Below are 22773 nucleotides of genomic sequence, written 5' to 3'. Positions count from 1 at the left end.
AATAACGCTATGTACCCTGACTCTCCAGCACAGTGTCAGAAGAGGTTGGGTTCCCTTCCACAGCCTAGCTTCTTTCCCAGATTCTGTGGGCTGTCTTGATGCACAGAAATAAATGAGATTCTTTTGTTGGTGGCTTATAAGTCTTCCTATAGACCTCAAGCTTTCACAGAGTCATAAAACTTCCGTTCTGTGTGTACTTAAGAAAACTGTTTTTGGATAAAGACTTTGGACATTAAGTCTTAGCTCAGAAGATGTTTCTGCTTCTGAGTTATAGACAGATCACAACTTTTTAATGAAATTGCTGACACAACCTAAAGAACAACAGTGTATGACCAAATACATTGCAGAAACAAACTGATTCTTTCAACAGCATAAGGATTAGCATATTTAGAGAGAAGATATTTATAGGATGTTTTAATTAAGCTGTGGATATTAAATTATGTAAATTTTTTACTTCACCAAAATGCGATCTAAAATAGCCTTCAAGATCAGTTAGCATTTCTTTCCCTGTGGTCGGGAGATTTAGCCAATCCAAACTTGAATGGCATTGATTTTTTAAATGAGGTATTTGTTCTGAGTTGGTTGAAAATATATGGGTCAGTAAATGAAGTACTCAAATGTTTGTATACATTCTCTCTCATTGCTATAAAGAAGAGTGGTTGGTATGAAATCGGCTCCTTTGCCACCTCCTTCAGCCATGCTTAGGTTTGGGGTTCTGATTAGAAGCATTTGTTGTACCTTTTGTTGCTGAAGCCAGTCCATTAATCCAGGCTGGGAAGGGCTGTTTGTATGAGGCCGTCAGGAGACTAATGCTGCCTGCTATCAACAGGACCTCCTTGAGGAGCTGCAGCAATTAATGTTCCATTTCTGTGTCAAGCACTGTTAAAACTTTTCTCCAGGCCAAGTTTGTCCAAACATGTGTACAAGTCCACAGAGATCCGAAGTCGCTGGAGGCTGCTTCAAGAGGTTTGTCACTGACACCCGCTCTGCACTGGACGTAGGAAGCTGGCTGATGCTACAGACGTGGCCTCATAGAATAGCTTCCCCTGTTTGGACTACCTGGGGCTAAATCTAATGAGGCAAGTCTGAGCAGGAGACAAGCACAATCAGAAGAGCAGCACAGACAGTCAGAATGGTAAGCAGGTGTAAGAAAGTCTTTGACAAAAACACCTTCATATCTTCTTTGTGTAATTCAATTATTTAAATAACATTGCTTTCTTGCTATGTCCTCGGATTTCTAGATTCATGAAAAATAATTTGTCTGTGTCATGTCCAACTCTTTGTGACACCACGGACTGTAGCCCACCAGGCTCCTCTGCCCATGGAATTCTCCAGGCACAAATACTGGAGTGGGTAGCCATGCCCTTCTCCAGGGGATCCTCTCTACCCCGGGGTCAAACCTGGGTATCTCACATTTCGGGCAGATTCTTTACCATCTGAGCCTCCAGGGAAGCCCAATAAATAATTTTTAATGTACAAAAAATACACAAAGAACAAATATTTTTAAAAGCCTATAAGCATCACTACATGGAGTACCCTCCTGCTCATGTGTTGTATGGCCTTCATTTAAATGTGTGCAATATACCCATCCCCTGAATCAAGGAGATGTGTGCAGTATGAGGTTTTCAAGGCAGGATTATTCACTTGGAAGAGCTTGTCATTCATGACTCATAACTGTAGCCGGTTTATGAACAGCACCAATACCCAAATCAATACTTGATAATATCTCTATTTGTTCCATGTGATCTAAAAACATCAATTAAAGGGGATAATGATAGCTAGGGAAAGGAACCTAGAGGAGTTCATAAGACACTCATTTACCTTGTTACTGGAAAAGGAAGGGAGATTTCATCATAACTGCACGAGACAAGCCCTCCACAACCCAACCAATCATGCATGTTTTAGAGGCACCTGCACCCCTCAGTGCTGAAGCCCATTCTCTCATCATACTTTTTAAGAATTCAAGTGGCCAAAAAATAATATAGCAATGGTACTGAATTCACAACTTTCAAAGACATAGAAATCGTATTAGAAATCACTGTCAAAAAATCAAAGCTTTATGCTTTTTAAAATGAAATTCACTGATTTAAATATTCAAACTCTATACCTTTTCAATTACATCTAAAATCTGAGGTACGAAGAAAGTAGGTCATCCTATTGAGAGTTCACAGCTCAAAGGCCTTGGTGGGATAAATACAGATCTCAAGCTGTAACCATTTTCAGAATCCTACCATGCCAAAAACAGGAATGCCATAAAATAACAAAATCAACATACATTTGAGTGCCTACTATGTGCTAACATAGTAGACACTAATTTAGGCATATTGTATATATTGTCTTTAATTCTGAAAATAGTTTTGCTGCTGCTACTGCTGCTAAGTCACTTCAGTCGTGTCTGACTCTGTGCGACCCCAGAGACGGCAGCCCACCAGGCTCCCCTGTCCCTGGGATTCTCCAGGCAAGAACACTGGAGTGGGTTGCCATTTCCTTCTCCAATGCATGAAAGTGAAAAGAGAAAGTGAAGTCGCTCAGTCGTGTCCGACTTCTAGCGACCCCATGGACTGCAGCCTACCAGGCTCCTCTGTCCATGGGATTTTCCAGGCAAGAGTACTGGAGTGGAGTGTACAGGGTAGGTATCTATTTATTGTTCTTACTTCACCTATGAGGTAAGGGAGACAAAGAGTTGTTGAAATGCTTACTGAAGTTCATATGGCTAGTGAGAGAAAGGAGATCTCAAGCTCTTCCTGACTCCAATATTCATGAGCCTGTTACTATGTAACTAACACTGCTTCCTTAAAGTAATGAAGGCAAAGTTCAGTAGGAAGAATGCTACCCCCACTGAGAAGCTCATGTAATGCCAACATGTGCCAAGATCTTATACCGCTAAAAATCAATGACGCTAGAAAACCCAAGGCATGTCTTTCACGCATCACCAGGGCTCCTTGCTCTGCTGTCAGGCTCTCTGACTCCCTCAATGCCACCTCTGCCTCCACTACAAACTCAAATGACTAACTCAACTACTTTAGAAGAGAAGAATCCACTGCCCTGACAGTTTGTACACGTTGAAGCATGCCAGCTCCCTGCTCATCCACAAAACCACCAAAGAAAGAGATGTTTTCAAACATGAATCTACCAGATAATTAAAGTTTATCCTCTGCAGCATAATGTGTTTTTGTATTTTGAACATTTTTTAAAATTTGCAAATGTTTTAGTAACTGCTGTTAGAAGTCACAAAGGTAATTCTTCTCCAAAGAAAATCATTGGATATAATTTTATATTTTGACTCCTGGCCAACATTTATGAACATCAATTAAAATATCAAGTTGCAAAGAACCCAAGCCCCACCACTCAGTTACCTCATAGAGTTTAAGGGCTTCTGCTTATTCTTAATGTTTACTTCTTTCCTCACAGTTGTCTGACACTCCCCATGGATCCTAATATACCAGACTTTATTAATGCTTTCTCCTGAATTTCCATATACCTGTTCTAATTATCTGGACCTTCTAATGGTTTAGACAGTATGTAGCCAGGATTATTAGGGTTTCTCTTGTGGCTCAGCTGGTAAACAATCTGCTTGCAATGCAGGAGACCTGGGTATGACCCCTAGATTGAGAAGATCTGGAGAAGGGAAAGGCTACCCACTCCAGTATTCAATAAGCCAGGATTATTAGAAATGTATCTAAATAGGCTCAGAAAAAAATGGTATAATGGGTCTCTCTTGTTCAAACACAGGTGCCTGAGAAATAATAAGAAGCTCACACAGTGAAGTCACAAATAGGTAGCTGCCCTGTAAGTGAGCTGTGAGCTTTGAAATACTGGTTTAGTTGACTTCAACACGATATTTACTTCCAGATGGTCCTCAGTTTATATACATAATTGAGGTTATGGGAAACTAAGTAAATAAAATGCTGTTCAGCAGATACAGCTGCAGCTTCCTTAAGTCAATGTCAGAGGGAACAAAAAATTTTCCAGGGGCTTTTCTGAACATAGAGAAAAAGCCCTTGAATTAGAAAATACCTAGACCTATCACAGGTCTAGGTATTTTAATCATTTAAGTATAACTCTTAATCATTTAGAAATAACTGAAGCACCATATTCTATATTAGCATCCCTCTACAAGTCTGTGACAAACAACCCTGCAGCTTATAGATCATGGAATGATCTCTGAGAGAAAATTTCATATTTAATTCTTACGTCAAATGATGAAACCAAGAAAAAGAAAGATAGAGCCTGGAAATCCTTTTAAAGAAAATCCATTATTAAAATTTCATTAGCTCTGAATGGAAGGACATAACTAAATTCCTAAATGGTCAGGTTTATTCTAACTCTCTCTATAGTGGTTATCTACGTTGTGTTCTTCTCCAAATAAGTCATATGAGAATAGACATCCTGCTGGTGCTGTGAAGGAAGACCTTCAAATGTGCTACTGTGGCTGCCAATATGGATGTCCAGCAATGCCGTGTTATCCAGCATTCAATGTACAGAATCCAGGTGGCACCTTTCATGACATAAGGCATAGATACTAAAAAAACAGTCTCTTTTGAATTTATTATTGTTCACAGATGGTTGGATGGCATCACTAACTCAATGGACATGAGTCTGAGTAAACTCTGGGAGTTGGTGGTGGACAGGGAGGCCTGGTGTGCTGCATTCCATGGGGTTGCAAAGAGTCAGACATGACTGAGTGACTGAACTGAACTGAATTGTTCACAGCAAACTCAAGAGAATATATTTGCTCAGGAGAGACAGTGAATTATGTCAGAAATAGCACCAGATTGGGTACTTAAAAATACCAAAAAATATTTTTTTGCAAGGTCAAAAAAATATTTCACTTCTCTGAGCTTCAGTTTTCTTACCTGTCAAATAAGGGAAGAAATATCCTTTGGCAAAGCCAGGTGTAGACTATGAGTAGGTAGATTGTACTTGCAGGAATCCTAGACAAGTTTTGCACAGTGTTCTCAATAGAAAGTCAAGGCATTCTTACAGCACATGAAAATTTTAAGTATTAAAAACAAATGTCAAAAAAAGCACACAAATAAACAAAATCCCTCTTTCAAGATAAAACACTCAACAAACTAGGACTCAGAGGGAACTTCCTTGAGCTGATAAAAGCCATGTATAAAAATCCCACAGCTAATAATATGTTTAATAATGAAACACTGAACTTTCTCCTAAAAGCAAGAACAAGACAAGAATGTCTGCTTGTCCCAATTTTATTTAATATTGTACAGAATACTCTTGCCAAAGCAAGAAAATGAAATAGAAAGCATCCAGATTGAAAAGGAAGAAGCAAAACTATCCCTTTTTGCAGATAACATGATCTTGTATACAGAAACTTCTAAGGAATTCACTGAAAAGCTATTAGAACAAAGAGGTTCAACAATATTACAGGGTACACAAACAATAAGTAAATAATTTATTGTATTTCCATACACTAGCAATGAAGAATTGAAATTAAGGAAACAAACATTTTATAGCATAACAAATAATAAGATGTTTGGTAACAAATTTAACAAAAAAATGCAAAAACTGGTACTTTGAAAACTATAAAACACTGTAGAAAGGAATTAAAGACCTAAATAAAGAGTAAAGCATTCACTGGATCAGAGAATTTAGTACTATTAAAATGGAAATATTTCCCAAATTAATCTACAGATTCAGAGCAATCATTATCAAAATCCCAGATGATTCTTCTGTAAACTGACAAGCTGATTCTAAATTCATATAAAAATGCAATGGACCCCAAATATCCAAAACAATCTTGAAAGAAGAACAGAATTGAAGATGTACACTTCTCAGTTTCAAACTTACTACAAAGCAAGTAATCAAGACAGTATAGCACTGGAAAAAGATATAAATCAGTGGAATAGAATTGAAGATCCAAAAATAAACCTTTACATTAATAGTCAATTGATTTTCAACAAGGATGTAAAGGCAGTTCAGTGGGGAAATAAAATACTTTTCAACAAACGGTTCAGGGACACTTGGCTATCCATATACAAATATACATAAAAATTAACTAGAAATAGGTCATAGACATACATGTAAGAGCTAAAACTACAAAATTTTTAGAAGAAAAGACAGGAGTAAATTTTTGTGATCTTGTTACATGAAGCCTCCTTAGATATGACAGGTGACATGAAAAAAAGTAAACTAGATTTCATCTATTTAAATTTTTTTGCTTGAAATGATGCAATCAAAAAATAAAAAGACAAACCATGGGATAGTACAGAATACCTGCAAATCATGTATAAAATAATGAACTAGTAGCAAGAACATATAGAGAACTCTTATGAAAGAACTAAAGATCAAAAAAAAAAAAAAAAAAAACCACAAAATGAAACAAACAATATAAACAACTTAAATAGGCATTTCTCCAAAGACAAATGAATAGCCCAAAAGTACATGAAAAGATGCTCAGCACATCACTAATTATTAGAGAACTGCAAATCCCAAACCACAATGAGATACTACTTTATACACACTAGGAAAACTACAATAAAAAGGAAAGCTAAGAACAAATGCTGATGAGGATGTGCACAATTGAACCTTCATACATTGCTGGTAGGAATATAAAATGGTAAAACAGCTCTGCAAAACAATCTGGAAGTTCCTCGAAAAGTTAAACACAGTCACCACACAAGACAATCATTCCTCTCCTATATACTCAAGAGAATTAAAGACATATGTCCATACAAAAACTTGCATGTGTACTCATGGCAGCATTATTCACAATATTGAAAAAAGGCAAACAACACAAATGTCTACCAACTGATGAACAGATAAACAAGATGTCAGACTTGGTTCCAATAGGAAAAGGAGTACATCAAGGCTGTATATTGTCACCCTGCTTATTTAACTTATATGCAGAGTACATCATGAGAAAAACTGGGCTGGAAGAAGCACAAGCTGGAAGCAAGATTGCTGGGAAAAATATCAATAACCTCAGATATGCAGATGACACCACCCTTATGGCAGAAAGTGAAGAGGAACTAAAAAGCCTCTTGATGAAAGTGAAAGAAGAGAGTGAAAAACTTGGCTTAAAGCTCAACATTCAGAAAACTAACATCATAGCATCTGGTCCTATCACTTCATGGCAAATAGATGGGGAAACAATGGAAACACTGAGAGACTTTATTTTGGGGGGCTCCAAAATCACTTCAGCCATGAAATTAAAAGATGCTTTCTCCTTGGAAGAAAAGCTATTACCAACCTAGATAGCATATTAAAAGCAGAGACATTACTTTGCCAACAAAGGTCCATCTAGTCAAAGCTATGATTTTTCCAGTGGTCATGTATGGATGGGAGAGTTGGACTATAAAGAAAGCTGAGCACCAAAGAAGTGATGCTTTTGAACTGTGGTGTTGGAGAAGACTCTCAAGAGTCCCTTGGACTGCAAGGAGATCCAACCAGTCCATCCTAAAGGAAATCAGTCCTGATATTAATTGGAAGGACTAATGCCAAAGCCAAAACTCTAATCCTTTGGCTACCTGATGTGCAGAAATGACTCACTGGAAAAGACCCTGATGCTGGGAAAGATTGAAGGTGGGAAGAGAAGGGGATGACAGAGGATGAGATGGTTGGATGGCATCACTGACTCAATGGACATGACTTTGAGTAAACTCTGGGAGTTGATGATGGACAGGGAGGACTTGCGTGCTGCAGTCCATGGGGTCACAAAGAGTCAGACATGACTGAGGACTGAACTGAACAGACTGAAAATTAACTAAGCTGGATAAAGTGGGAATTCTAGGGAAATATTAAAAGGTGCAGAAAGAGAAAGCTTGGGACACAAACTTTGCTGGCTCCAGTTTTACTGTGGGCCTGCCTTTTGTTCCCAGATGGTTACCTACCATTCCTCTATTTAGCTTCTCAGATCTTGCCAGCAACCTCAGGATATGAAACCTTCATCTCTGCACGGGCATTCTGGGTACCTGTTTACATGTGTTCTGTTCTTTACTCTGTGTAGTTTTTATGTGTGCTCACTGGAAATGCCCTTTCCTCTCTTGCATGAACCAATAGCCCCCCCAACCCCATAAATACCATGGGTTCCCTTTCTGAGTATGTTTCAAAGATTAGTGTAACAAAGATTGAAGGCAAAAGGAGAAGAGGGTGGCAGAGGATGAGATGGTTAGATAGCATCACCTACTCAATGGACATGAACTTCGGCAAACTCTGGGAGATAGTTGAGAACAGGGAAGCCTGGTGTGCTGCAGTCCATGGGGTTGGACTTGACTTAGCGACTGAACAACAACCACAACTGCAGTTCCCAGAAGGCTCTTTCAAACCCAGAGAGGAAACTTATAAGCTGAAAGTACTGTAAGGGCCAGAAGAGAGGAGGAAAAGGAATGCCTCCATTGTGTCAGCCTAGTCCTCCTCATACTGTCTTGATTCAAAGCCCTAACTTCAACCAAGTTGGAATCAGAGCCGTTGCACAGAGCTGATATTTCTTAAAGTGCATTGTGATTTTTCTAAGATAATTTCCCCTCTGGATTCTTTTCTAACTCCATGGCTACCACCCCTATGGCCAGATGCACTCTAATCCCAGTGTAGACCAATTTAAGGCTCTGTACTCTGTAATTTTCCATAATTTTCTTAAAGCTGTGATCATCTTATCCTAACTTTTTGTTCTGGAAGGGAATTAACCACTGATAGTATGAAATCCCTGTCCTAAGAAATAAAAATCACATCCAGTCTTTGTAAGACAGTACCCATCTAAGCCATCCTGGGTGAAATTTCCCAGCAGCAGAGTTGGCCCAGCAGGTTCTGAGTGTTTCTGCAAACACTCAGAAAACAGACACAACATTTTTTATTTTATGACTGGGTTGGACATTTCTTAGTGCCATGGTCTGTGTATTTACTTGGGAGGTATACAAAATGAAGTCACATAAAGAACTGTGGAGGAAAGAAAGGGGGAAGAGAGGAGCTACCAAAACAAAGTGAATAAAAGCTTTACACTAGTATAGCAGAGCTTATGCACATTGTATTAACTGGTTTCAATTAGAGCGTATGATCCAACTGTGGGTAATGGGAAGCGGACTGGGAGAACATGCTGAAACAATTAACACTTTAAAAGAACATCTCCTCTGGTTTCTTAGAGGAAAGTCTGTTTTTATTGATTTCCCATAAAACAGAAAAATTACTTTCATAATCTAGAGAAGCATGGTAGGGAAATTGTTCATATGCTTCTAAATTAAAGAGAGTATCTGGCCCCACTCTTCAAAAATGGCTTTATATTTCTCAAAATACAAACATCTCAATATTACACTCCATATCATCAGTTCTTTCCTGTCACAGGGCAAATGTTTATCTCCAAGAGCTTCAAGATTTCTTTTTTTATAGTCATAAAGAGTTGTGTATTAACTCATGGAAACTTCATGTCCCAGCCTGAATTCCTTTCAAAAGAAAGTATTAGCCACTCAGTTGTGTCTGACTCTTTGCGACCCCACAGAGTGTAACCTGCTAGTCTTCTCTGTCAATGGAGTTCTCCAGGCAAGAATACTGGAGTGGGTAGCCACTCCCTTCTCCAGGGAATCTTTCCAATCCAGGTATCGAACTCGTGTCTCCTGCATTACAGGAGGATTCTTTACTATCTGGACCACCAAGGAAGCCCTTCAGAAAAAAGAGCCCTCCTAAATAAAGAGCCCTCAGTTAATGATGATTCCTCACCAGTTTATCCCCCATCACTTTCTTCTAAAATGACCTATCTTTTTTTTTTTTCCTTTTACCAGTTTTCAACCAATTACCATATGCCCAGTGTGTATTAACACTTGCTATGCATTATCTCATGTAAATCTCAAAATATCTTGTTACAGGTGCAAACTCAGAGAGATTAAGCAAATTGTTCAAGGTTATAAAGACAAGCAAGTGGCAGAATTCATATTTTAATGTAAACTTTGAAGTGAAAACAGCAAAAGTGAGTTGCTCAGTCACGTCTAACTCTTGGTGACCCCACTGCAGGCAAATTCTTTACCATCTGAGACACCAGGGAAGCCCAACACAAATCTTATTCAGTTCTAAAGCTTTTATACTTAACTATCATCAAATATTGCACCTTCTCTCTTCTAAAATCCATCTTGAGGTAAATCTCCATTTGGAGAATTTATAGTTTTTTCTACAGACCATGGGCTTTCCAGGTGGTTCAGTGGTAGAGCATCCCCCTGCAATGCAGGAGATGAGGGTTCAATCCCTGGGTCAGGAAGATCCTCTGGAGAAGGAAATGGCAACCCACTCCAGGATTCTTGCCTGGAAAATCCCATGGATAGAAGAGCCTGGTGGGCTATAATCTATGAGGTCAGAAAGAGTTGGAAATGACTTTTTGACTCAGCATGCACTATAGACCATTATATAGCAAGTATTACCCATTATAATGATTATATGCATGTATTTTTCCCTGTTCTATCCCAGGGAATTGAAAGGTCAGTTACAACTTATAAACTATGCTCAGTAAGTGCTTCTTGAATGAGTAAATAAGAATTGATATATTCAGAGTACAGTGTTCTAATATTTGCAAATGCTTAAATGATTTTTGAAAATATTTCCCATATCTATTTATAGGTGAATATTATATAACAATAGAGATATGTAGATATAACGATATCCATGATAAGCTCCATAATAGCAGAGGTTTTATTTTCAACTTAGCTTTTCAGAACTCCTCTCATGATACTCTTTTTAAATTTCCAGGAATTAAGGGGTGTGCAAGCATATAATTCTTCTATGTATTGATACACCACATGTCCAATCAAAAAAATAATATGTTACAGCCATTTCTGAGTAATGCTTAATAATTAAGGATTGTGTTTAGGGACATTCCTCGAGGTGACCTAACCCATGCATAGGCCAGAGTCAAACTGAGTGGACCAGAGACCTGCCCTGAACAGCAGCAGCTGGTCAAGTCAAAGGTTCTTTATTTCCAACAGCCAAAAACTAATTCTTAGCCTATTTCACTCCAGATTTAGAGACCTGCCTGTCTTCACCTGAGTCCCAGAACCTATGGGTCTCTTCTCATCTGTTAATAAGTGGCAGGGTTCGGGTAACCACTGTGTTCATAGTTGTGATCATACAAACCAATGTGCATACAACCCAACTAAATTTAAAGCACAGAGGTGAGGAAGGCTATCATTCTAGTGTTTAATACAGCCGTACAAGGAGAGTTAAGTAAACAATAAAACTGTCACACTTCTCACTAGAAAAGATATTTCACTTACAAGTATTCAGGAATTATAAATGTGTCCAGGTTTCTGTATAATTACTGGAGGTAAATTTTCTATCCAGCTTGAATCACAATCTGTACACTGTAATTGTATCTAAAAGGAAAAGTCTTTAAAAATACTTCTTGGTCCCATTATTACAGACATGTGGAGTGCCAAAAAAGAGAGCCTCCTAGAAGAGAATGAGCAAGAAGTAATAGAAGTCATTTTTGAGGCAATAGGTAGCTGTTGTTAAGCATCTGCAAAGCAATTTGGAGGGATAAATTTTCTTGGAAAAACCAGTGACAAAAGCTCTGCATTTAAAATAAACCTGAGGGCAAATGAACACACAAAGATCAGGACTGTTCTGAAAAAAGTAATGAAGCCCAATTATAAGGATACAATCATCCCAGAACAAAACAGCAAGAAAGAACGAGGCAATAGGGATAGAAATGTAGGAAAGAATCAAGTGAATTTTAAAAATGCACAAAGATAACAGAAACTATCTATTTATTATGAATTCAAGTATGTATTCATTTATTTATAACCTGCTTCAGCCCATGGGGGATTTGAGGCTAATAAGACATTCTGTTAAACACCGGAGACTAAGAGTTTCTCTATTTCTTGAGAGATGAGAAAATGAAAATTAATACCAGAACTACTTTACATATCTTATACAGTTTTGTTATGTAAAGATGCTTTTCACTACTGTATAGTTAAGTATCCATACTTTCCACTTTAGAATGTGGATTAAGTCATTACCAAATTATCCCTTGCTCATTTTTATGTACCCACCTATTGTATATAACCAAATACTGAAATGGATGGACTATTATAAATTATCAAAATCCCACGATTCTGAGTACTTCTTTCTGTCTGAGATTACTACTCATTACATCAACTTTAACTCTAGCGGGAGCTCCATAAATGTTGCTGACCAGGGGATACTAGTTAAGGGAGTTTTATTTACTTTTTGGCTACAAATAAATCAAAGAACAATAAATTTCTCAAAACAAACAAAGTAAAATCTAACATGGAACTCTGCTCAGTGTTAAGTGCCAGCCTGGATTGGGGTGGGGGGCAGGTTTGGGGGAGAATGGACATATGAACATGTATGGCTGAATCCCTTTGCTGTTCATCTGAAACTACCACATCGTTAATCAGTTATAGCCCAGTACAGAATAGTTTATGGTTATCAAAAAAAAAATGTATACAACTTAATGGGAAAAAGCAACTTACTGGTTATCAGCAGATTATTGGGACCTTTTCACAAAATCAAAGAGAGATTTGAGGGAGCAAAACCTCAAAGGGCAAATAATTGGCAGCTCAAGGAATTTTAGCAACTGAAGTTCACAGGTTGTTTCCCAAACTATTGTCATTCATATGATTCAATATTGATGGCTATCAGTTTCATATCTCTCTGGTACAGATTTAAAATACCCAGGAGACAGAATCCAACTGGCTCATCTAGAATCAAATATTTAGCTCTGGATCAGTCAGTCATGGCCCGAGATAGACTCAGAGAACCCAAACATGGCTGTGAGGTGCCTACCTTTGCAGAAAGGAGTTACTGAACAGAGAAAGTAGAATCATTATGGGTTGCGCAATTCCTGCAGAAAGTGTCTGCCCCACTAGGAGAGGTATTGGTTTGGCCAAAAAGTTTTTCTATAACATCATATGGAGAAATCCAAATGAACCTCTTGGCCAGCTCGTTATTTCTTTTAAGTAAATGGCAAAGGAAATCCATGTAAACAGTAGCTTCCAATTCTAAAGCAGGAGCAAGAAGAAACATCTTTTTGATGCCCTCACCTAACCATAGAACTGAACATCAGATTTCAATGTTGGCCCTTCACACTTGTGATCTTCAGGAAGGATCTTAAATGTAGTCATCCCCATATTTGATCTTTAGTGTCCTACAGCAGGAAGACAATCTGGGATTCTCAGATCCTCAATAGTCCAACCCCAAGGCAATAATGAAGGCTCAACTGTTTTGTTAAACCATAAGACACAGAATTCTAATAATGGACTTCCCTGCAGTAAGACTATACAAAATAACTATAATGTCAAATTTATTTTATTTGGAGCTGGAATTATCAGTATTCTGGAGGATCAGCTATTAACTGGAATACATGAATGTATTTGATAAAATGCAATCACTATCTTATCTTTCATCTTTAGCAATTGCCACAGTGCCTGGCACAGCTGAATCAAATGACAAAATTTTGTTTAGTATGAGAACAAAATTCCTCAAAACACACACTCTGAAGGAAAAAGTATAACAGGACACCTGAAGGTCAGAAATGGAAACCACCTAAGAAAGTAATATATATATTTATTCTTCTTCAGCAAGAAATATGAAGGCTGTAAAAAATTTACTAAAGCTTATATTATAAAGAGGAAATCAACAAGTTGAAGATGCATTTATTAAATCTACACTCACAGAGCTCCTACCATGAACTCAGGGATTTACCTAGATGTAGGTATACTAGGACCCTGAAGAGTACATGATTTCCTTGGAGAAACAGACATATAAATCAGTAATTGTGAAATACTATCATCAGGGATACAATAAAAGCAGTGATTGATGAAGAAATAGAATTATTAAAGCTCATCTTTTCTCTGGCATCAGCAGAGTCCCTAAGCATACACTCCCTTCTGACCATCTGCTCACAAAAGTGTGACATTTTTATTCTCCGAGTCTCGAGCAAGTCTCAGCTGCTTCCACACTGCCAAAATGCCTCCAAAATTTACCACCATCGTCTCTCCTTCATTAAAGCTTACCCCACCATCTCATCTTCCACAGATAAACAAAAGACAGAGACAAGCTTCCGCTTTCTCACACGATCTGTGAGAAACAGGCTCCCTCAGACCTACTGCCTTTTAACACAGCCATCAGTCATGCTATGATAGTGCAGCTGCGCCTTTCAGAAGCCTGTACCTCAACAAAAGATGAGGGTATTTATTAAAGAGTTCCACATATCACTTTACACTGCCTGCAAGGTGGGTCAAACGAGGGGAATGTCTCAAAAGGAACCTTTGAACGTTTTGTCCTCATCACACACAAATTATTTCATGACTTGCAAACTGTCAGTTACAGCACACACAGTTCCCAGAGGAACCACTGTCCTTTCTATCGGGCAATGTATGTATAAGAGAGAATCATATGAATCAGTCACTTTCTTCACTTATTCAGAGCACAGCTTAGCAGAGTGAGTTCACGAAAGGACAGTCAGGGTGTCCAGAATCTATTCCCAGACTTAGAATTCGTGCACTGTTCTTAGTTCCTCTGCATTTAAGTCTTCCATTTGCTACACAGGAATAATGACATAGTACCTGTTTGTTTCTAAGGCACTTGAAAATTCTGTGATGGAAGATTTCACACAAATGCAGAGTCTATTATTATAACACGAAGAGTTGAAAATTGCAAATCCGTGTACTCATCACTATTAAACAGTCAACACAAGAATGGAAGAAGAGAAAGAATCTTTCTCTAAGGCATCTAAAATCAAGTATTCATGAATATGCAGCTACTGAGAAAAATAAATGGGCAAATATATTCATTTCAAAGACTATTCAATTGTAAACCATCAATAATCCATTTAGACAAATCCTTTGCAATTTGCTTTCACTCCAAAAATAAATACATAGAATCCCTGATCACAGGTGTTTCTTAAAATGAAGAGCGTTCTGAGGAGACATTCTTTCTCCTTTCAAAAGGTCTGCTGAACTCTAGAATTTCAGAGTGTTAATTCTAGCACATTCCATGAAGGTTGTTCCAAAATATAAAAATAATTATCTCTTAACCTGGCCAATCTTAGAATAATCCAAGTAACTTACAGTACAGTGGTGAACAGGCATCCAAGCAGGACCTTCCACCGAACAGTTCTGGGCTGGACACTTGCCTTGGTTTTGCTGCAAATAAATAAAACTGATGTTATGTTCTATATACTATGTGCAGCAATATACGCCATTGATAGGTTTATCATCAACGTATTTATTGCCATATTTACAAGTACAGGAGAAATCTTTGAGGATGATTTTTTGGTGCAGTGCTGAAAGAAATGAGGTATGTTATTTCTACTCTTACCAAGGCCAAAAAAACTATTCTTTGCTTTGTTGTATTACTCTAAATCCTGGGGTTTTGGAATCAGGCTTTCTCAGCAGCTGGTTTTTCAGATCCCGGTAGGAACCATCTGAGAAGCCTCCAAAGCCAGAGGCAGACCTGGTCTCTCCTCTGGGTTCCCCGAGGACCCTGATACATCCTGTATCCCTGTGAGACCACTTGAGCCAAGTAACAGAAAGATGTGTTTACTTATCTCCCCTTCCAGACTGTGAACTAGTAGTGAAGATCTCTCTAGGGCATTTCATAGAACCAGAGAAAGTAAAGTTGGACAAGATAGATTTTAGAGGCCTTTCTTGTCAGATCAGAGACTGAGGTGCAAAGAATTGAAACCAGGAGCACAGAGATTTAACATTCTAAACCAGTTGCCAGGCAGTACTTTTCATATAAGAGATATTTCACTTATGAGATACATAAGAAATGTCTCAGGCTAACCTATTCTTTTGTTGTAACTCCTATAAATTCAATACTAATTGGCCTTTTAGAGAAAATGAAGTGCTTTCTTTTAACCAGCAATACAGCTCCATCCTGTAATAAGAGCTCTGATTAGTGCTAAAAGGGGAGGAAATGATTACAACAAAACTTTTTTATCTCTTATTTTATTGCACACTCAAGTATAATACATAAAAATTACTAACAATATTAGCAATAATCATATAAACCACAGATGTGATTTACTGAATTACTAAATATGCTAAAGATTATTCTGGATTCAGTATTTTATCACTCATTGCTAAAACAAATATGGACAGAAGTATTGTTATGCCCATTTGACAGAAGAGAAAACTGAGGCTCACAGAGGGTAAAAAACTCATCTATAATTTATCCTACAGGAAAGCAGCATAACTGAGACTGCATCAAAAATCTGACTGACTCTGCAGCCCATGCATGCTCCTTCTATGAGAAGCTCATATTTTCATTTTCTGTTTAATGGAGCTTAAGACATGTCATCAACTAACATGATTTCATCTTATCAATGATCCTAACATGTCTAATTTAACTGGAACAAAGTATTGGATTCAGTACTTGTGCTAAGAATCTTATTTTGTGATTTGTAAGCTTTTCAGAGCAACCTTTATTTAGGTGATTTATTTTTAAGGCATCACTAAATTCTGAAATGCTGTTTGAGTGATTATTGATAAAGTCACCATAAAATACACTTACATCATCAGTCTCCAGGCTCAGTATTCTTGTTTAAATCAAAATATGACATAAAGTACCAACAGGGTATATAAGGTGCCCTGGACTGGTGTCAGGTGACCACAATTTCAAGCTAAGCTCTACCACGTGCCTGCTGCCAGGAGGTGCTGTGAGTCTGGTAGTCACATCCGTAAAACAGAATTAGTATCTTGCCTAATTCACAGGGCTCTCCAGGTGGCTCATTGGTAAAGAATACTCCTGCCAGTGCAGAAGATGCAGGTTCAATCCCTGGGTCGGGAAGATCCCCTAAACAAGGAAACGGCTAATCCACTCCAGTATTCTTGTCTGGAAAATTCCATGGACAGAGGAACCCAGTGGGCTACAGTCAATGGGGTCACAGAATCAGACATGACTGAGTGACTCAGCATATACAAATCCATAGGACTGCTCTCAGATGATAAAGATTTGCTTCAGATAACTATCACAATTTGCAAGGACTTTATGAAAAAGGACATGCAAAGTAAAAGGACAATTTTATTTTCCTTTTCTGATAGGATAAGTCAGATAAATATAATTTACCTACATATAAAGATAAGCTTTTTGAAATGTGAAAGCATTATTAAAATGCTAGCTATTATTTCTAATTATGAGAAATCATATCAAATAATGTTAGTGGTGAAGAATGTGTCTTTTGTAGTAATTCATAATAGTTATTAGTAGTAATAGTAGTAATAGTAAGCTCTTTTTATATCTAGATAATGTATATTTTTATGGAGCACATGGTAAAGAGGCAAAATTTAATAAATAAGTGAGCTGTGCTTAGATGTAGGAATATGAGTACTCATAAAATGTGATGGGGGGCATAAATAAGGAGTGTTTAAACTTCTATGGATATATACCATGGAGTAAAGAAAGACAGAACTCTCTCGGAGTTTCTTGTCTCACTATTACCTGAGTTTCAGATATTAAGGCCTTCTCATTGCTGTTTTGAAAGTGAAAGTGTCCAACTCTCTGCGACCCCATGGGCTACTGCAGTCCACCAGGCTCCTCTGTCCATGGGCTTCTCCAGGCAAGAATACTGGAGTGGGTTGCCATTCCCATCTCCAGGGGATCTTCCTAACCCAGGGATCAAACCTGGGTCTCTTCCATTGCAGGTTTCTTTAACGACTGAACCACCAGGGAAGCCCATTGGTGTTTTAACCATGAAAATTAACAATATGATCACACACAATATGTGATCATATTTTTAATTGGTGCTTTAATTACGAAAATTAACAATATGATCACACAGGGACAGATAACATAAAAAGGCCTACTGAAGACAGATGCTATGAAAATATATATTATTTTGTAATCTACAGTGTGTGACTAGAAAAAAAAAAGATTGGAATAGAAGTTGGGATCTTAGATTTCATTAGTGTCTCCATGAATCTATTTGTGGAACTTTGGGAAAGTTACTTTAACACTTCAAACCTCATTTTTCTCACTTATAAACTGAGAGGATTTTATTTGATCCACTCCTATATCTACCCATGTGAGTGCCGCATGTGTGCTCAGTCACTTCAGTCCTGTCTGACTCTTTGTGACCCTATAGACTGCAGCCTGCTAGGCTCCTCTGTCCATGGATTCTCCAGGCAAGAATACTGGAGCGGGTTGCCATCCCCTTCTCCAGGAATCTTCCCAACCCAGGGATCAAAGCCTGGTCTCCTGCATTGCAGGCAGGGAGTTCTTTACAGCTGAGCCACTGGAGAAGCACATAGCCACCTATATTCCTCCCAATAATCTAATCTGTTTCCTCCTCCAAAGAGGCACATCCTCAGTTGAGGATCCCTATCATTCTGATCCACTGTTAGCACAGGATGTGGTTACTTCTCTGTGAGTTTGCATGATAATAAAGGTTAAGAGCTACTGGACCAAACACTCTCACAAGAGTTTTCCACTCAGCGTCCTTACTGAAAACCCCAACCTCAGGTTTTACCTACCCCTTTATTCTACTTCTAAAGAAGACAGAATCTAACATGGGTCAAGGGAACTGTCACAGCTAGGGAAGAAAAAGGTTAAAAATTCTCTTTTTCTTCTCCATCTTTAGTATTTTCTCTCTAATATTTAATGCGGGAAACAAAACAGAGTTTGGGGTTATTGGCTATGGGCTTCCCTGGTGGCGCAGAAGGTAAAGAATCCACCTGCCATGTGGGAGACCTGGGTGTGATAACTGGGTTGGGAAGATTCCCTGGAGGAGGGCACGGCAACCCACTCCAGTATTTTTGCCTGGAGAATCCCCAGGCAAAGGAGCCTGGGGACAGAGGAGCCTGGCAGGCTACAGTCATAAAGAGTCAGACATGACTGTGCGACTAAGCACAGCACAGCCCTTAGAAGGCCAGCAAGAATCAGTATAAATACTAGGGGAAAGGACACTCTCTAGTCTATTTTTAAGTTAATTTCTTAGGTCAAAAATCAAGAGGAAACATTAGAATTCCCTCAATGGCCAGTCTCTCTCCAAGTTAGAGTTTAAGGTAGAAGTTGGTGACAAATTACCCTAAAGACAGATTTCACTTTCCCTTCTCCCTCTCATCCATCGACACTGAATATTTATGCCTCTAGACTGTTGATATATGACTTGACCAGAATTTAGGGATTTGAAAAGCTAACTCTGAAAAACATGTTTTCTTAAGAGCAAAACTATCTATTGAGTTTTGGTCTTTTTAAAATATTATGCTGTCTCCAGCTCTCTCATCTTCGTTGGTTGTCTTTTTCTGACTTTAATTATCTTGACATATTTCATTCCAGAATATCCTGAGCAAATGAGCCAAATATGCTGGACAATTACATCTCAGATTGATTATATAAATATCTAACCACAAAGAATTTCAAGAAAATGCTATAAAGATTTTTCACTCAACCCATTCCATCCCCAGAGAGAGTAGAAATTTTTTGTGTATCAGAGGCTTACATTTGTTACAGTGTTTTGGAGTTTAGATCAGTCCTGGGCATTCACTGGAAGGACTGATGTTGAAGCTGAAACTCCAATACTTTGGCCACCTGATGTGAAGAGCTGACTCATTTGAAAAGACTGATGCTGGGAAAGATTGAGGGTGGGAGGAAAGGGGGACGACAGAGGATGCGATGGTTGGATGGCATCACTGACTCAATGGACATGAGTTAGGGTAAACTCTGGGAGTTGGTGATGGACAGGAGGCCTGGCATGCTGTGGTTCATGGTGTCGCAAAGAGTTGGACACGACTGAACTACTGAACTGAAGTGCCTGTATGGGCTTCCCCAGTGGTAAAGAATTCGCCTGCCGATGAAGATCTGATCCCTGCGTCAGGAAGATCCCCTGGAGAACCAAAGGGCAACCCACTCCAGTATTCTTGCCTGGGAAATCACATGGACAGAAAAGCCCGGTAGGCAACAGTTCATTGGGTTGCAAAAAGAGTTGGACACAACTGAGCAACTAAACAACAACAAAGTGACGTTTTAGTCATTTAATTCTCAGAACAAGTTTGTGTGTGGTAGAATAAGAACTGATATACCCAAATAAAATTCTGACCTAAATGCTTCATTCAAAACAGCATGTTCTTCTAAAAGCAGAGAAAAAAACTAAAAACCTCTGTTGTTCTATTCATAATAAAATGATTCTCATAATCATAGAATTTTTTCCTGTGTTCAGAAGCGTCATATAATAGTACTATATACATATTCTTCACTTATTTACTCAGCCACTCATTTCTCATACATGCTTGGTATATATAGAGATAACAGAATTCAGAGATATTAAAATTTAAATCCTCTCTTAAAATGCACCCAATATTTTAGGAGATATAATGCAACATGTTACTTTTAAAACAGGATTAAAAACTAGGACCACTCATTCATTTATTCATTTAGTCAACAAATATTCATTAATAAATTAGTTATTGTATTATTTAGAAATAAGGATATATCAAGACTCAGTCTATGTCTAGAGAAGTTCTCAATTGAAGAAAAAGGGCCACTAATAATCATGAAATTATTATATAATGAAAGCTGGTATATGGTATACCATATGATATAAATAAAAAGTGACATGGACAGAGGAAAAAGATGTATCTCATCCATTTTTAGGATCAAGAGTAAGGGATGAGCAAGGACCCTGAAAAATGGTGCAGAGAAACTGAGGCCAAAGGCTAGACTCTTGAACTGTGACTGACTGAGTCAGGTATGGCTTTATAGAGAAGATACTTCATTTTTCTAGTGAAGATTTTAGGAGTGAAAGGATGAGTAGAGGGCCTTCCAGGAAAAGGGATGCCATGCACCAGCTGATAGTGAACCAAGGTGTCCTTGGACTTGGTGAGGAAACCCCTTGATTTTGGGTCACAGAAACCTTGGAATGAGGGCAAGTATGATTCTATGCTACAGGGAAAGCAGACTTTAGCCATTCCCCTCGTTTATTTCTACTTCACAGCTTATGGACAGCAGGGAGTCCTGCCACAGAGTGGACCTAGAGGGATCCAGGCTTGATCCTATAAAAACAAACAAAAACTCAAGAGGTTCTCCTGAGTTTGGTCTCTGGAAAAGCACATAAGGTATCTTTCCCATCTTTTCCGAAACTCTCAGGTGTTTGACAGATAAAGAAAAAGAGATTAAAACATGATGTTTCCAAGGGGCAAAATTAACTGCCATGGCAGAACTAAAATGACTGTACTACTGTATTTCCAAATACATTGTGAGATGTAAAGTATGGTATAAATGTAAGGAATAATTACATTTAAAGGATGAATTATTGTAAACATCATTATTTAAGAATTAATGCTTAGTCCATTCTAAAGGAGATCAGCCCTGGGTGTTCTTTGGAAGGAATGATGCTAAAGCTGAAACTCCAGTACTTTGGCCACCTCATGTGAAGAGTTGACTCACTGGAAAAGACTGATGCTGGGAGGGATTGGGGGCAGGAGGAAAAGGGGACGACAGAGGATGAGACGGCTGGATGGCATTACCAACTCAATGGACGTGAGCTTGAGTGAACTCCGGGAGTTGGTGATGGACAGGGAGGCCTGGCATGCTGCGATTCATGGGGTCACAAAGAGTTGGACATGACTGAATGACTGAACTGAACTGAAAATTACTAGAAAACACATTTGCTGACTAGTGCTGCACTCAATATGCCAGCGAATTTGGAAAACTCAGCAGTGGCCACAGGACTGGAAAAGGCCAGTTTTCATTCCAATCCCAAAGAAAGGCAATGCCAAAGAATGCTCAAACTACCACACAATTGCACTCATCTCACACGCTAGTAAATAATGCTCAAAATTCTCCAAGCCAGGCTTCAGCAATACGTGAACCGTGAACTTCCAGATGTTCAAGCTGGTTTTAGGAAAGGCAGAGGAACCAGAGATCAAATTGCCAATATCCACTGGATCATTGAAAAAGCAAGAGAGTTCCAGAAAAACATCTATTCCTGCTTTATTGACTATGCCAAAGCCTTTGAGTGTGTGGATCACAATAAACTGTGGAAAATTCTGAAAGAGATGGGAATACCAGACCACCTGACCTGCCCCTTGAGAAATCTGTATGCAGGTCAGGAAGCAACAGTTAGAACTGGACATGGAAAAACAGACTGGTTCCAAACAGGAAAAGGAGTACATCAAGGCTGTATATTGTCACCCTGCTTATTTAACTTATATGCATAGTACATCATGAGAAACGCTGGGCTGGAAGAAGCACAAGCTGGAATCAAGATTGCCAGGAGAAATATCAGTAACCTCAGATATGCAGATGACACCACCCTTATGGCAGAAAGTGAAGAGGAACTAAAAAGCCTCTTGATGAAAGTGAAAGTGGAGAGTGAAAAAGTTGGCTTAAAGCTCAACATTCAGAAAACGAAGATCATGGCATCTGGTCCCATCACTTCATGGAAATAGATGGGGAAACAGTGGAAACAGTGTCAGACTTTATTTTGGGGGGCTCCAAAATCACTGCAGATGGTGACTGCAGCCATGAAATTAAAATATGCTTACTCCTTGGAAGGATAGATAGCATATTAAAAAGTTATGACCAACCTAGATAGCATATTAAAAAGCAGAGATATTACTTTGCCAACAAAGGTCCATCTAGTCAAGGCTATGGTTTTTCCAGTGGTCATGTATCGATGTGAGAGTTGTACTGTGAAGAAAGTTGAGCACCGAAAAATTGATGCTTTTGAACTGTGGTGTTGGAGAAGACTCTTGAGAGTCCCTTGGACTGCAAGGAGATCCAACCAGTCCATCCTAAAGGAGACCAGTCCCGGGTGTTCGTTGAAAGGACTGATGCTGAAGCTGAAACTCCAATATTTTGGCCACCTCATGC

General features: G+C 38.6%; 1 protein-coding gene across 6 annotated transcripts in view; it reads right to left on the bottom strand.

Annotated features, from left to right (window-relative positions):
• DLG2 (discs large MAGUK scaffold protein 2) overlaps positions 1-22773 on the bottom strand; it is a 2323126-nt gene that overhangs the window by 1804213 nt on the left and 496140 nt on the right. For all 6 annotated transcript variants that reach the window (XM_059883216.1, XM_059883213.1, XM_059883215.1 and 3 more), the window contains exon 4: positions 15030-15104. In XM_059883216.1, coding sequence (XP_059739199.1) covers positions 15030-15104 — 75 coding nt within the window. The remainder of the gene's footprint in view (positions 1-15029; positions 15105-22773) is intronic.

The sequence above is a fragment of the Bos taurus genome, chromosome 29 (genome assembly GCF_002263795.3).
Source record: "Bos taurus isolate L1 Dominette 01449 registration number 42190680 breed Hereford chromosome 29, ARS-UCD2.0, whole genome shotgun sequence".
Classification (NCBI taxonomy): domain Eukaryota; kingdom Metazoa; phylum Chordata; class Mammalia; order Artiodactyla; family Bovidae; genus Bos; species Bos taurus.
Note: the sequence above shows the minus strand (reverse complement) of the source record. Positions and strands in the feature narration are given on the sequence as shown.